This window comes from Sphaeramia orbicularis, chromosome 21 (genome assembly GCF_902148855.1).
Source record: "Sphaeramia orbicularis chromosome 21, fSphaOr1.1, whole genome shotgun sequence".
NCBI classification, from domain to species: domain Eukaryota; kingdom Metazoa; phylum Chordata; class Actinopteri; order Kurtiformes; family Apogonidae; genus Sphaeramia; species Sphaeramia orbicularis.
This window is the reverse complement of record NC_043977.1, coordinates 11,675,479-11,692,492: the sequence shown is the minus strand read 5'-3', so window position 1 is coordinate 11,692,492 and position 17,014 is coordinate 11,675,479. Positions and strand designations below refer to the sequence as shown.

Below are 17,014 nucleotides of genomic sequence, written 5' to 3'. Positions count from 1 at the left end.
GACATGTAGTTTTGTGAGAGACACTGTTATGCAAATATACTTCAATTAATGCAAAAATATGAGCTAATTATTCTCACAGTTGTTTCCATAAAATATAAGCATTAAGAGCTGAATAAAGAGTAACTGGGACACTTTTCTATAAAGCAAAAGCTGCCAGATCTTTTTTTCACATTACATTTTTCCACATTGTAGTAACTCTAATAGGCTTTTTTTCTCTCTCTTTCTGGGGAGATTTGGGGACTGTCCAGTAATATGTGGAAATATTTCCCATAAATACACATTTAGACTAAAAGTACAGTGATAAGATCTTTTTGTAGTTTGTGAAATGATGCTATTTTATATGTAAATTCACACAGCATCAGATATTACAGATACACAGTAATAAAAGCTTTCATTAAAGAAAGAAATAGAAAAATGACGATGCTTCATTTCATAGACCTGTGGCCATGGAAGTGATCAGAACACCTTTATTCAATGATTTGGATAGGTGTTCCAATGCTTTTGGCAGTAGTGTGAGTCAGTTATCCTGTCAGTGCCCCTGATGAGGATCTGGAGTTGGTCCCTGAGTGCCTTCAATGGCTTTTCACTGGCTCTAATGCAGGGGTCTCAAACATGCGGCCCAGGGACCAAATCAGGCCCACGAAAGGTTCCAATGCGGCCCGTGGGATAAATTTACAAAGTGCAAAAATTCCACAGTCAAGGCTGTCGAACTCATTTTAGTTCAGGTTCCACGTACAGACCAATATGATCTACAGTCAAATAATAGCATAATAAGGTATGAAAAATAATGACTATATTTTCTTCTCGGTTTGATGAGAAAAAAATTATATTACACTATGCCTATAAATAATGACAACTTCAATTTTTTTTTTTGTTTTAGTGCAAAAAATAAACTATGAAAATATTTACATTTACAAACTATCCTGTAACAATAAAATGTGAATAACCTGAACAAATATGAACAACCTGAAATGTCTGAAGAAAATTAAGCACAATTTTAACAATTTTCTGCCTGTTACTCAGTGTTTAGTGTCTTTGTAGAGCCAATCCTTAATGCACATGTAGAAATGATAAGTTGAGGCAGAATATTGTTAAAATTGCACTTATTTTTCCTTAGAAATTTCAGTTTTTTCAGGTTATTTACCTTTTTTTTTGTTTGGATAGTTTATAAAAATAAGTATTTTCATAATTTAATAAGGGTTTTTTGCACTAAAACAGAGACAAAAATTTGGAGTTGTCATTATTTATAGGTTATTATGCTGTTATTTTACTGGTCCGGCCCACTGGAGATCAAATCAGGCTGAATGTGGCCCCTGAATGAAAATGAGTTTGAGACCCCTGCTCTAATGTGTGCTGTGTGCTAATGCTAATGTTAATACTAGGTACTGTGTGTGTGTTTGTGTGTTTGTATTAGGATGGGTACAATACAGAGACGGAATTTTCCCACAAGGATAATAAAATGAGTTGACCTTAACCTTTAACATTTACACAAGTAATTTGCTGACTGTCCTTTATTTAATACAGTGAAGCTGTAAATAAGAAATAACCTGTAAATAACCTCCATTGACTTGATAATTTAAAAAAGCCCAACATATTTATTTATCATTTTTTGGTGCAGGTTTAAGTTACATTGAACATCTGAATATTCAGTTTCAGAGACATTAAGCATGTCCCATTCTTCCCATCCCCTCACCCTCCCACCCCTGGTTCTACATGTCATACTTGATGGTAGTAATAAAAAATAGCAAAGTACTCATAGAAAAAAAGGTAGAATAAAAAAAGAATAAAAGAAAAAAATAAAATGATAAAAGCAAAGAAAAAAAATTCACGATTGCATCTTACACGCAAGATATGGACATGTAGTGTTATTAATATTATTAGAGAGTACACAAGTATATGTAGCACGTTAAAGAGGAAAAAGAAAAAAAGACCTGATAATTTTGTACCTGGTTGCTTCTACTGTCATGGAAACCAAAGTTGAAACTCTCCCAATACATTAGGTCCTAAAAGTCTGTTGTGTAGTGAGATATCACATTGAGAGACTATAAAACTGATGTCAGAATAACAGATCACGCTGTTAGTAAAGGGAGAAAACAGAACAGGATAACATTAGTGGTCAGTTGGACTGAGGTACTTCTCTACTTGGGATTTTTTTCAGATTTCCAATAGGGATAACATTATGTACTGTACATCAATCTGAATATGATGGATAATGTCTAAGTTACCACTGTGTTTACTCTGTCAGGGTTGAGTGGAATAGAAAAGTACAGAGCCATTTTGTTTTTTCTAACATTATCATGTTATTGTGTGATCTGGCTGGTAAATGTGACTGTTATTACAACAATTATTATGGAAAAGAGCCTTCATGAACCCATGTATATTTTCCTGTGTAATCTGTGCATTAATGGACTTTATGGCACAGCAGGATTTTACCCCAAATTCCTCATGGATCTCCTGTCTACTACTCATGTTATTTCTTATGCAGGATGTCTACTGCAGGGGTTTGTCATTCATTCTTCTGTTGCAGCTGAATTTTCTATACTTGTCCTCATGGCCTTTGACAGATATGTGGCGATATGTCAACCTCTGGTGTACCACTCTGTGATGACTAAACCTAGAGTTTGTGTGTTTCTGTTTTTTGCTTGGGTCATACCCATATATTTAGTGTTTGTCGGTTTGATGACTACATTCACATCGAGGTTATGTGGTTCACACATACCAAAGATCTACTGTATTAATTATTTAGTTGGTCAGCTTGCCTGCTCTTTCTCTGTAGCGCATGTTGCTGTTCCAGCGTTTAACTACACTTTTTACTGTGGCCATTTTATTGTAGTCTTTTGGTCTTATATCTGTCTAGTCAAAACCTGTCGAACATCTAAAGACAACAGGAGTAAATTCATGCAGACATGTCTGCCACATTTATTCTGTTTAATCACTTTTACTGCCTCTTTGGTTTTTGATCTGTTGTACATTCGATTTGGCTCAAAAATATCACAGGGTGCTCAGAATTTTATGGCGATGGAATTTCTCGTTGTTCCTCCAATCCTCAATCCTCTCATCTATAGGTTTAAAATGACACAAATAAGAAAGAGAATTATACAGTTTTTTAATGGAGAAAAGGTGTAATTATTAGAGCAAACAGGAAACACTTTCGTAAGAAATGATCATCCCTGAGTGTACTGTATGTTTATATATATAATCATGATATAATACGATACATCCTACAAGCTATTGTACAAAGCTGAACTGTGAATCATGTCTAAAACATGATGAATTATGAGACTGTGACAGAGAACTCATGCTTATGTTTCAGAATCCTCAGAATTCTTTGGACTCTAATGGACTGTGTAAATTTGTAGTTTGTTCTTCATCACCAGAGAATTATGATAGTGATTTAGTAAAAGTCAAAGTACTCTTTAGAGAAAAGCAGAATGGGATATTTACTTAACATATTTGTAACTGCCTAGTACATACAGTCATGGAAAAAATTATTAGACCACCCTTGATTTCTTCAATTTGTTGTTCATTTTAATGCCTGGTACAACTAAAGGTCCATTTGTTTGGACAAATATATGATAACAACAAAAATAGTTCGTAGTAGTTTAATTTCAGAGCTGACATTTTCCATGTTTTCTTTATAATAACCAGTATCACTTCAGTTTGTACATTATTATCTATGGCATTATACTGACAAAAACAGTGCTTTTAGGCATTCCATGTTTTCTTTTCTGTGTGTTTTAGTTACATTATACGCCCAGGAGTTAATACTTGATTGCATAACCATTGTTTTTGATGATTTTTGATGGTCTAATAATTTTTTCTGTAATTGTATTTGTCAAGTGCCTAAAACTGTGCCACTTGACATCAAGTTTAATGGTCAGTGCTTTCTGTATAGTTTTATACTGTCAGTATTCATTTGCAGTGTGCAATAAAGAATTGTGTCCATTGCTCTTACTTCATCATTTAACTCAATACGTATGACAATATTCTGTTTGAAACAGTTATTATGGACTGAGAGGTTCATTAATCTACAGTATGTAAAACGTCCTCTGTGGTCTGTGTATCAACAGCCTTTCTGGGAAAACTCATCTTTATTCTTTTGTTCACACAGAACGCATCCAACATCCAAATCATATTAAAAGATTTTATTGAATCTTGGGTATGTGAATTTTTTTTTTATTAGTATACAGAATTTACTTGACATAAAGGAGTGATATTTAGCTTTTTTAAAAGGAATTATGCATTTTCAAACATTTCCATCTGGTCTATATAAACTGTAAATGCTATGCTTGGGTCTTAATTCTTCATTAATTCAACTCCACAGGTCCATCTTCAACTCTATTTGTGACTAATGACACCAGAAAGGTCGTTTTGAGTGCTGGCCCCATTAAATGCAAATGAGCCACATCCCACCCCACCCCCTCCAGGTTGTTGGCTGTGCTGCTCTGTCCCATACAGCCACTTGTGTTTGTTAATACAACCAACAACTGAACATTTTGGGTAATCAGCTCGAAGTTTGGACATATTTTCGGTTTTTACTGAAACCACTGCTGCTGATAAACAATTATGTCGTACTTGGAGAAATGTTCATTGGAAGTTTTGACCTTATATGTGCAAATGTCATGATGTAACTAGCTATAAAACAAAATTAAGCTGGAATTGAAATGGGTTGTAGAAATCCACTCGATTTTTGCCAGAATGAATATAAAGATAGCTTGCAGCACCTGGAGGGTTCAAATTCAAACATTTTGAACTGTTAGCATCCCCAAATCTGGGGCACCAATAAAGGCGGATAGGGGGGGGGGGCATGACAAATAAATGAGGCCCAGCCTTTGGCATTTCTGGGGAGCCCATAGAGGGGGTCTTGTGGATATGGGCTAGAAGTTGTGAAAATTTCGTGTAAGGTCTCCTTTATAATAGAGGCATAGAAGCTGGGAGTCAGACGCTGAAAGTATGTTAAGTTTCAGTTTCATTTTCACGCTAGCAAAAGTGACATTATGTATGGGACCCCCCCCCACACACACACACACACACACACATACACTCACACACTCTGCTCCAACAGATTGACAAGATACTGAATTTTATGAAAGGGTCCACAACGTTAACCTTTCATGGGGACCACAGTTGGTAGCAGCACCCCTTCCCCAGATACACAGATAAATGTACTAAAGATTAATAAAAATGGGTTTAGCAAAATATGACCCCTTTAATGACCCCTCCTGTCAAACCGCCGGCGGATCTACTCTCAGAAATCCAGCCTTTTAACTACTTATTTCTTGCCTTTCAACGCTTACTCACTTGAACCCAACCTCTTAACCGTGTCTTTTTAACTTGACGCTATCAACCCAAACCTTCATCAGGACAGGTCAGTATTGTCAGTGGATCCTTACCTCTGGCTGTCACCCACCGCTTCCCGCGCTCTGCCCGGTATCTCGCTGTTTCCACCATGGCGTCATCCTCATCAGCTGGAGATAGTCCTCTCCTCCAAGCAAAGAAAACCCTGGTAAAGGCTTACCAAACTATCGCGGATCTCAAAGAGGAAATACTGCGCCTCTCCGCAGAACTCGAGGAGAAAAATGCCCAGCTCTGTGGTTTCTCCAGCCGCCTTCCCACACTGTCCAGTCTGTTCCTGAAAAGCGCAGAGAAGCCCAAAGCCTCCTGTGATGATACGGTGTTATGGGATCCTTCCTCTGCCTGTTCTCGCCCCCCGTGTTCTACACCCTGGTCTGAAGTGGTGATTCGTGGCCGCAAAAAGAACACGAGCAAAGACTCACCACCGCCGACCATCAGCACATCAAACCGCTTCGCCGTCCTGTCCGTGGAGAACGCTCCGGCTCCCCCCGCCAGGGCTGATGTGCCCCCCATCCCACCTGGCTCTGTCCCGGAACCGGCTCCTGCTGCCACCGTGGCTGCCACCGAGCTGATTACCGGCGACGGTCCTAAAGCCGGTCCTCCTGTGAAGCCGTCGAACAAGGGTCCCCGCTCCTCGGTCCGCTCCTCTGCCCGGCGCCGCCTCCTCCGAGAGGCCGTCCGCCGTCACTCCGACGGTCCTCCCGTGGAATGTCTACCTAGAGAGACCAGGAACCCTTCACCTTCAACACCGTCTCCTCGACCACTTTTCCCTCCGACCACCGCTATCCTCGGGGACTCCATCATCCGTCACGTCCTTTTCTTTAACGCCATAACCAGGTGTTTTCCTGGTTCCACCGTCACCTCCATCCTCCATGAACTCCCTCAGCTGCTGCTCTCACTGCCGTCCACCGTTACCCGGATCATAGTTCACGTGGGCTTCAATGACACTTCTCTTCAACAGTCCGAAGTGACAAAGGTTCATTTTAAAAACCTCTTTGATAAACTGAAAGGATCCGGGAAGGCTGTTTTCATTTCCGGGCCCCTCCCCTCCTTTGCCCGTGGTGTGGGCCGTTTCAGCCGCCTCCTCAGCCTGAACACCTGGCTCCAGTCCGCCTCTGCTCTGAACGGCTTCAGTTTTATTGATAACTTTAATCTGTTCTGGAACCGCCCCTCCTTCTACAAGTCTGATGGTGTCCACCCCTCTAGACTAGGCAGCAGGGTCTTGGCTCAAAACATCCAACACGCTGTCCTGACCAAAACCACACCCACACCTATGTGACTATGCCCTCCCTCTTCTGCTGCAGTCACCTGCTCCCCCTGCTGGTCACATCTAATATCACCACGTTCAGAGTCTCCTATAAAATCTGTAGTGAGAATAAACAACACCCCAACTGATCTCTCCTCCTCTCCCAGGCCCTCACTGTCCACCTGTCAACTAACCTCCTCAGTGAATTCCTCTTCTCCTTCCCCATCTCCAGCAGCCTAGACCTCTGCCTTGCTCTTCCCCATTCCTGTCATATCCAGGTCTCGTATGGGGTTTCACTCTGCTAAAAGGCATCGTAGGTGGTTGACACAAATCCCATTACACACAGCGGACACGAACACCATGATGTCACCACCACCTAGCCGGTTTGGATTACTAAATGCACGTTCCATTGCCAATAAATCCTTCTCCCTAAATGAGCTTTTTACCAACAGGAACTTGGATGCATTATTCCTGACGGAGACATGGCAAAGGGATGGGGAGTTCATTCATTTAAATGAACTGTGCCCTCCTGGCTGCTCTGCTGTTGGTCAGCCCCGCCCCTGTCGCCGGGGCGGTGGCCTTGCTGTAGTGCACCAAGACAAATACATATGCAGAGGGATGAGCACCGATGACTTTCCCTCATTTGAGTCACAAATGATCAAGATTGGCTCGTCCAGTGTGTTTTACTGTTTCTTAATCTACCGTCTCCCTGGCCCTGCTGGTGCCTTCTTAAGCAATTTCAGTGATTTCCTTACATCAATAATAAAACTGGAGAAGGTTTTAATTCTTGGGGATTTCAATCTGCACATCGATAACAATTCATCCAGCCCAGCAATGGAACTTTTAGCCATGACTGACACTTTTAACCTCAAACAACATGTATCTGGCCCCACCCACAAGAAAGGACATACCCTGGACCTGGTTTTCTCATTGGGCTTACACGTCACAAATGTGTGTGTTGAGGATGTCCACTTGAGTGATCATTGTGGTGTGTTTTTTGACTTATGTGTGCCTCTTGAGCCCAAGCCTGCACCTAGAAGGGCCAAGAGGAGGATCATTACAGAGTCCACAGCCCAGGATTTCCGTGCCCTGTTTAACCCTAGTCTTCTTAATGAGTGTCCCGATGTTGATGAGTTTATCCAGTGCTTTGCCACACACTGCAGCTCTATTCTTGACCAGGTGGCTCCCGTGAAAACTAATGTCACTCGTAAGTGGTCTTGTCCCTGGATAAATGAAAACATCTTAAACCTAAGGAGAACTTGTCGCAAAACTGAGCGTCTTTGGAAATCAACCCAGTTGGAAGTACACAGGTTACATCTTAAAGATCTCATAACCTCATTAAATAAAATGATTAAGGAGGCAAGATCCAGCTACTTCCACAAACTTATAGCCACAAACAAGAAAAACCCCAAAGTAATCTTTGACACAATCCAGTCCATTGTGTCCCCTGCTGTCCCTGCTGCCCCTGTGCTCTGTAAAGCTGACAGCAATGACTTCCTAAACTTCTTCACAGACAAGATCAGGGATATTAAACACAATATCTCACCACCCTCTGGCCGTCTGACCCTATCTGATCCCCCTCTGCAAACCTGGTCCTCTTTCGACCCTGTGACACTGGAGGACATCTCAGCACTTTTATCCAAAACGAAACCCTCCTCCAACTCTGCAGACATCCTCCCCCATAAGCTCCTTGTCGGTGTCTTTGACACTATTGGACCATGGGTCACAAAGTTTTTTAACCTGTCGCTCTCAACTGGTTTGTTTCCCAGCTCCTTCAAACAGGCCATCATAGAACCTAAACTAAAGAAAACCACACTGGACCCCACAGACTTCAAAAGCTACAGGCCCATTTCAAAGCTCCCCCTATTGGCCAAAATCCTTGAGAAAGCAGTGTCTAAACAACTTACAGCTTTTCTGGAGACACACCAGATCTATGACACTTTTCAGTCTGGGTTTAGACAATGCCACTCAACAGAAACCGCACTATTAAAAGTGTCTAGTGACATCCTGATGGCGGCTGACTCCGGGAAATCCACGGTCTTGGTCCTGCTAGATCTCTCCTCGGCCTTTGACACAGTGGACCATACCATAATGATTGAGAGACTGAGGGACCTGGTAGGGATGTCAGGTCCTGTGCTAGACTGGTTCTCCTCTTACCTGACCGGCAGAAGCTTCACTGTGTCAATAAACAACTTCCAATCTGACTCAGCGGATCTACTGTGTGGTGTGCCCCAAGGCTCTGTCCTGGGACCAGTCCTATTCTTACTCTATGTCCTCCCACTTGGCCACATTATCCGACAGTACAGTGATGTCTCCTATCATCTATTCGCGGATGACATCCAGCTATACTGCTCCTTTAACTCCTCTGAGCCCCACAAACTGAGTTCCTTAATCAACTGCTTGTCAGAGCTGAAGCAGTGGCTAAATGATAACAGCCTCCAGCTGAACTCCAGCAAAACTGAGACCCTCATCATTGCCCCGGATAGTGCAATCCCAGGGATCAAACATCACCTTGGAGACCTGAGTTCCTCGGTAAAGACAAAACTGAGGAATCTGGGTGTCATCTTTGACCAGGACATGTCTTTAGAATTCTACTCCAAACACCTAGTCAAAAACTGTTTCTTCCACCTACGCAACATCTCCAAACTCAGATCTATGGTGTCCACAAATGAGCTCGAGATGATCGTTCACGCTTTCGTATCTTCTCGCTTAGACTACTGCAACAGCCTGTTTACATGCTTAAACAAGAAGGAGCTGGCCCGTCTACAGTTTGTCCAGAACTCTGCTGCCAGGCTCCTGACCCGCACAAACAGGAGAACCCACATCACTCCCATCCTTAAATCTCTCCACTGGCTCCCTGTTCTATATCGTCTTCATTTCAAAATTCTTGTGCTAACTTTCCGGGCTCTACATGGCCAGGCCCCTGCATACATTGCTTCCCTGATCCAGCCCTACAGCTCGACTCGTAGCTTGAGGTCTTCAGGACAGCACCTGCTGATGGTTCCACGGACCTGTTTTAGCACACGCGGTGACAGGTCTTTTAAAGCTGTGGCACCACGTCTATGGAATGACCTGCCTCTACACCTACGGTCCATGGACTCTGTAGAGAGCTTTAAGAAACACCTCAAAACCCTCCTGTTCAAAAAGGCTTTTTAGTCTCCCACCTGACCCAGGACCACCACAGACTGATTACACTCTATGTATTCATCATAACGTACTCCATGTGTCATCCCCCCCCCCCCCAGTCTCTCTATATCTCTATCGCTCTCTCTTTTCTCCTCCTTTACTCTCTCTCTCTCTCTTTAACCCCAACTGGTCAAGGCAGACAGCCATCCTTCAGGAGTCTGGGTCTGCTCGAGGTTTCTGCCCGTTAAAGGGAAGTTTTTCCTCGCCACTTTCACCAATCACAAGTGTTTGCTCCTGAAGGATTCTGTTGGGTCTCTGTAAACTTAATTTGATTCTGATTTGAATTGATAAAGCACTTTGTGACTCTGTCTGTGAAAAGTGCTCTATAAATAAAATTTACTTTACTTTAAGATACTTATCTCAAAGCCTGCAGAACCTTGTGTCATCATATTTGCCATGAGCCACCAATGGGGTGGACCCTCTTATATTTCACCAGTTTTATCTAGAATTCATATAAAAACAAATTGAACGCAAAGGGTGAAAATGTGCAGCACTTTAATAAAACTATAATCTATATCATACATCACAGAAATCCTTTAAGATCCTGTTTTGCCGATACAATGGCATTAGGTAGCCAACTTGTTTTTCTCAGTGGATTAAGAATTGAAACTTATCATCTTCCTCTGCTCTTTATCATCATATGTAAAGTGGTAAAAACTTACAACTGGATGTGTTGAATACAGAGGACTGAACAGAAGTGGACCCAGAAGTAGGAAGTGACACTGAGTTGCTGACCCTGTAACGCCAAATGTATCATATTTGATACATGAGTTTTGAAGCCCTCTACATGATCAATGTTTTTTTTTGTTTTGTTTTGTTTTTTAAACCTGATGTTTACAATTAGATACATGCAATACACAGATAATCCACCAGGGGAGAGGAATTCATTCACCAGAGGCCTTTCCAGTGACACTACAAGACTGTCATTAATGAGGAAGGAGGCAGAGCTTTGCCAGTTTTGAAAAGGAATTACCAATTTGTTTGACACATTTGTGTTATATTATGTTTTTGTTTGTTCAAAAATAAAATTTGAGCACTGAGACCTGATGTATTCAGTATGATACAAAATTGTTACTCATACATGGAAGTTCATATTTAAAAAAACAATTTTGGGTTGTTCAGAAGGGGCACAACTGTATGATTTGATCAGATGAAATGTAGTTAATTTTTTTCTTTACTTAAATGCACCCAGCACAGCTTTAGGAGTATTTCATAAGATACAGTTGCGGAAAAAAATATTAGACCATCAGAAGTCATCAAAAACAATAGTTATGCAATCAAGTACAAACTCCTGTGTGTATCATCAGGGCTCGTGACTGCGACTGAATTACGGTCGCATGCGCCTGAGAATTTCGGTAGTGCGACTGTTTTTGAGATTACGATCGCACGGTGCGCCAATAAAAAAATGAGTGAAAATTAATACGTGCGCCTAGAATAATGGCTGCAGAAGTAACTCGTCAGCTGAAAATAAACAAGCTCCACGCCCCGCTGACTGAAGCGGAAAATCTAGTCCCCGCCCCCTCGCGTGCGCAGGCGGCATAAACAAAGGGATCAAATAACTCCACCAACGTTTGAAACAATCTCCCGCCAAACCCGGTTAGTAGCGCTGGCGTTGTTCCAAGTATTTTCCCATGACGTAATGTATCCTGCAAGTCAGATGATCATGTTGCGCGAATCAACTTGCTACACGATCAGCTGACCGTAACCAGCGAATCGAGGGGCTAATGAATAAACAACAAGCAGTATCCAGACGTGTACATGATTCGTCAAAAGTTTCTTCCTCAAAAGTTGGTTGTTGCAAATAATGGTGTGATTCGTCTTTCTTCTCCAAGAACCAACTAAAGTATATACCACACATTGACAATTGTTTTGCACCTGTGTCAGTGTAAGCTTTTTCTTTCATACTCTATTCAAATACTTTATTCTAGGTTGTTAACATTGCTTAAATACATATAGGAATATTACTTCGTATGGCCAAGAGTTTTGCTTGTTCTCCAGATTTTTTATATAATAGTGGTGCGCCTAGATTTTAGCCTGTGCTCCTAACTTTTTAGGGTTAGGAGCACAGTGCTCCTAGGTCAAAAAGTTAATTTTGAGCCCTGATCATGTGACTAAAACACACACAAAAGAAAACATGGAATGCCTAAAAGCACTGTTTTTTGTCAGTAAAATGTCATAGATATCAATGTAAGAACTGAAGTGATTTAGGTTATTACCAAGCAAACCATGGAAAATGGATAGTTATCAGCTCTGAAATTAAACTGTTATGAGCTATTTTTGTTGTTATCATTATATTTGTCCAAACAAATGTACCTTTAGTTGTACTAGGCATTAAAATGAACACAAAATTGAAGAAAACAAGGATTGGTCTAATAATTTTTTCTGGGACTGTACTCCCATCTTGGACCCTTAATATTTTGTTTTTCTTCATTAGAATCTAATTTCTGCAAAATAGTGCTCACATAAAGTAGTAGGATGTTTTCCTTACATTGAAGCAATAGAAATACGTACAGTAAATTAATCATTTAAAAGGTAAAGCATTCATTTTTAACAGTAATAGTCACTCAAAAAGCTCAGTTTAAGCAACAGAAGAAACTCATGTTACAAGAATTGAAAAAAAAAAAGGCTTTACAGTATATGCCATAGATTTGTTTTCGTCATTTCCTCTTCTACTTTACCAACAGTTACTATTGGTTCAGTGACAATTCAGTGATATTAATTCCCAGTTGTTTCTGTTGCAAAGCTATTTATTTATAGTTGGCATGAAGACGCAGAGGGAGAACAAACAGTGAAGTGTACCCTCTTGTATATTAACCATCTGATGTTGTAAGAGCAGGAAGATAGTCTGATCATGGATAATATTACTGTTGTAAGAATTTTTACTCTTTCAGGACTGAATGAAACCATGAATTACAAAGTTACCATATTTTCATTCACTTTACTTTACTTCTGTGTGATTTTATTTGTTAACATCTCTGTCATTGTGATTATTATCTCGGATGAAAATCTCCATCAGCCCATGTACATATTATTGTGCATTTTTTGCATTAATGGACTTTATGGGACCTCAGGTTTTTACCCTAAATTCCTCTTAGATCTTTTGTCATCTTCTCCAGAAATCTCATATGCTGGATGTCTTCTTCAAGCTTTTGTTATGTATTCATTTGCTTGCTGTGATTTGTCTATTTTAGCAGTTATGGCCTATGACAGATATCTGGCTATATGTCGACCTCTGCACTATCACTCAGTTATGAATAAGACCAGACTTTCTCAGCTGGTTTGTTTCTCCTGGCTCACACCTTTTTGCATCTTCTCCATCAATGTTCTGCTGACATCCAGACTGAAACTGTGTGATTCAAAAATCCAAAAACTCTTTTGTGTGAACTGGATCATTGTGAAACTTGCTTGTCCTGACAGTGACACCATTTCAAATAATGTAATGTCTTATGCAACCATTATTATTTATGTGTGTCATGGATTTTTTATCATCTGGACTTACATGCACATGGTTCGAACCTGTGTGAAATCTAAAGACGACAGGGTGAAGTTTATGCAGACGTGTGTGCCGCATTTAACATCTTTGACCACGTTCCTCTCAGCGATACTTTTCGACTTGATGCACATGCGATTCGGCTCTAAAGACTTACCTCAAAACCTTCAGAACTTCATTGCTATAGAATTTCTCCTCATTCCTCCACTTATGAATCCTTTAATATACGGACTGAAACTGGCAAAAATCAGAAATAGAATTTTGGGCATAGTTTATTTAACAGGAAAATGATTGATTCTGTTTTCTGTGTGCTATAATGATAATGTCTACAGACTGTTAATTTTTTAAAGGTTTTCCAATAATATAATATGCTGACTGTAAGCCTCGTTTGTGACTGCCTGGATTGACTTAAATTTCCTAAACTGTTCTAAATGATGATAGGATAGAGATAGTTTTATTTGGTTATCCTTCTATTTCAGCTGCTGACAGCGCTGTGGGCTCCCTTGATTCTTTTTCTTGCACTTGTGTTAAAAGCCTTGGTGTTTTCTTTGACAGTGCTTTTAAATTAGATTAACAGATTTCTTTGGTGTTTGAGACTAACTTTTCAGCTGCGTCTTTTAGCCGAGGTGAAGCCATACTTCCCTATCAGCCAGTTTGAGCACGTTGTTCACATTATCACATCTCGACTGGACTATTGTAATTGACTATATTATGGGATGGACCAGTCCTCTGTGCGCCAGCTGCAGTTGGTCCAAAATGCAGAGGCCCGTCTTCTTTCCACATCACCCCTGTACTGGCTTTCCTTCACTTACAGGATCCAGTTTAAGATTTTCTTGTATGTTTTTAAGTGCCTGAAGGGTTTAACACCCCCTCACCTTTCAGAGCTTTTAACTGTGCACATTCCGGTCAGAGAAACACAATCCTGAAATCACGTGATTTTAGACATACCAAAAACCTGTCTAAAGACCACAGGTGGCAAAACTACTCGCATTCTGTACTTAAGTAGAAGTACCGCTACTTTTGTGAAAAAATACTCTTGTAAAAGTAGACTCACTGACTCAACTCCTGTACTTAAGTAAAAGTAAAAAGTAAGACTTCTCATTTGCAATAAAGTAGAAAAGTAAAAAGTAAAACTGCCTTTTTGCCACAAATGAAACAGTACTTATTTAACCCTTTCATGCACAGTGGTCACTACAGTGGACAGCTATTCTGCAGCTGTTGTATTCTATATTCATGGATTTTGTTGTTCTTATCATTGTTTTTGTTTGTTTGTTTGTTTGTTTGTTTTTACACATATCTTTATTAAATTTTTAAGACACTACATGCCTTTTCTGACATGAATTGGTAACATTATGTAGATCTCTCCTGAGGATAAACCCCCAGAATCACAAGCCTTCCCCACAGTTTTCACACAATTTATTAGTAAATACATGTTTCTGTGTCAAAAATTAAACGTGTGGTGTCCAGCTGAGCGGATATTTTTGCAACTCCATGAAAAATAGGTTCATAAGAATTTTTTTGTCATTATTACTTTTTTTAAAGTATTAATTTTTATTTTTTTATTTTATTTTTTTTTTATTATTATTATTTTTATTTTATTTTTTTATTTATTTTTCAGAAGAAAATTTTCTCACACATTGTTTTTTTCATGCCTAAAGAGGAATAAAAACACTCAGGAAAAAAATTTTGATTTAAGGTTCTCATAATTCATGCATGAAAGGGTTAAGCAGGCTAAGTCATAAAACAGTACGTTTTCTAATTCCACAGTGAATGGTTCTAACCAGAGTCCTGCACCAGGTCTAGCACCCGACAGGTAACCCACAAAAACATGACGGGGCAGATAATAAAAAAACGAAAAACATAAAGAATTTTCATGGGTATGGGCACAGGTAAAATTAAATTAAATGCAGGTGGGTAGTGGGAAAGGAAGTGAAAGAATAAAAGAAGATTCATGGATGAAAATAATTTGTAAGATATTTAATGATGATCCGTGGTTGAGCCACAGCTGGTGTGTTTTATTTTGAAGTGAGCTTCACCTCTGTTTACATCCAGCCACAGATGGCTTTGAGCAGCACATATTAGAGATTTATTGATGGCATGTGTTTTATCCAAAAATAAAGCCCTTAAAAAAGAGTTATTTGCAGACAATGTGTTTAATCACGGGTCGGATCGCAGTACTCAGCTTTGTGGGCATGGGTGGAAGAGTTTGGAAAAAGTGGACCCCTGTAGGACTCTGGTACTGAACCTATACAGGACACTGGTACTGACCCTTTGCAGGACACTGGTACTGTCACATCCGTTTAGTTTGAAAAAGTAACGAGCCTATTCTGAGAATGTAAGGAGTATAAAGTACAGATATTTATGCCAAAATGTAGAGAGTAAAAAGTTGCCAGAAAAATAAATTCTCAAGTAAAGTACAGATGCCTAAAAAAATCTACTAAAGTACAGTAACAAAGTACTTATACTTTGTTACTTCCCACCTCTGCTAAAGACCAAAGGTGACAGAACCTTTTCTGTGGCAGGTCCAAGACTCTAGAACACTCTGCCCCAACAAATCACATGTGCACAGTCCACTGAGCATTTTAAAATCTCTTTTAAAGATGCACCTATTTGCACTGGCTTTAATAGAAGTGTGTGACATTTATTTGTTTTATTTTCTGTTTGTTTTTTTAGATACTATTTATCCTATTATTGTATGTTTTTATCAGTTTTAGTACATCTTATATTGTATATCTATATATTTTTTACTAGTTTTATCATTTCTTGTATTTTTACCTATATCTTTCTACAGCACATTGAGCACTTTGTGTTGTTGTAAATATGCTATGGAAATAAACTTGACCTTGACACATTGTATTTATCTACACTGTTGCTCATGAAGTTAGAACAAAATGTTTTTATCTCGACTCATGAAATGACTGAAAAAGTGGTGTATTCTTGATAAAATGTAACTGGGACTCAGTATGTAATCATTGTACCAGGTCAAAGGTGATTACTGATGTGTAGAAATTAGAGGTGTGCCAAAAAATCGATTCATATAAAAATTACGATTCTCATTTACTATGATTCAGAATCGATTTAAAATGTACCAAAATCAATTGAAAAAAACAAAACAAATCCACCAGCTGTCTGCCTCCATTTTGTACGCAGGATGTCCTGATATCATCATACAGCTGGTTCTGGAACATAGGCATGCGCGGTAAGCACTAAAGCAAAGAGGAAGCTAATGGAGGGGGTAAGAGAAATTCAACCGGCCCCGTCCTTGTTGAAGGCAAATATTTGGACTCATTTTAGTTATTACCAATTGCCCGCGAAGACCGAGTTTGACATGAGCTTCACAGTGTGTAAGGTTTGCAAAATGCAGATTAAACACTTTGGGAACACTACAAATGCGAGAGCTCACGTCAGCAGCAGCAGTTAGGTTTAGGGTTAGGGGTTAGCGATTAGTGGCCAGCGCGATTTGCGGTTAGGGTTAGCGGCTAGCACATTGACACACCATCAAATTACATTAATTAACACGCAAAAGGATGAAAATGCGTACGTATAGCACACCAAATACAATAAACTGGCATCACATACAACACGATTTCATGAGATCAGTCTGTCAGCAGGCATCAAATTTGTTATTTATATAGATATAGAATTAAAAATAAAATGAAATATTATTTATATATTTACATTGTTCAGCCACATCAAATTTTTCAGTGCAACCATTGCATCACTTAGGCCCCTGTGTA

General features: G+C 39.7%; 1 protein-coding gene and 1 pseudogene across 1 annotated transcript; both read left to right on the top strand.

Annotated features, from left to right (window-relative positions):
- The first annotated feature begins 2,202 nt into the window (after positions 1-2,202).
- LOC115412453 (olfactory receptor 52E8-like) lies at positions 2,203-3,126 on the top strand (annotated as a pseudogene).
- Positions 3,127-12,638: 9,512 nt separating this feature from the next.
- Positions 12,639-13,568, top strand: LOC115412452 (olfactory receptor 6C1-like). The gene has a single exon (XM_030124980.1). It carries the CDS (start codon positions 12,639-12,641, stop codon positions 13,566-13,568), a length of 930 nt encoding a protein of 309 aa, XP_029980840.1.
- The last annotated feature ends 3,446 nt before the right edge of the window (positions 13,569-17,014 follow it).

Bases quoted from the DNA above. Each gene is read 5' to 3' on its own strand.
- LOC115412452 (XM_030124980.1), top strand. From the start codon at position 12,639: ATGGATAATATTACTGTTGTAAGAATTTTTACTCTTTCAGGACTGAAT.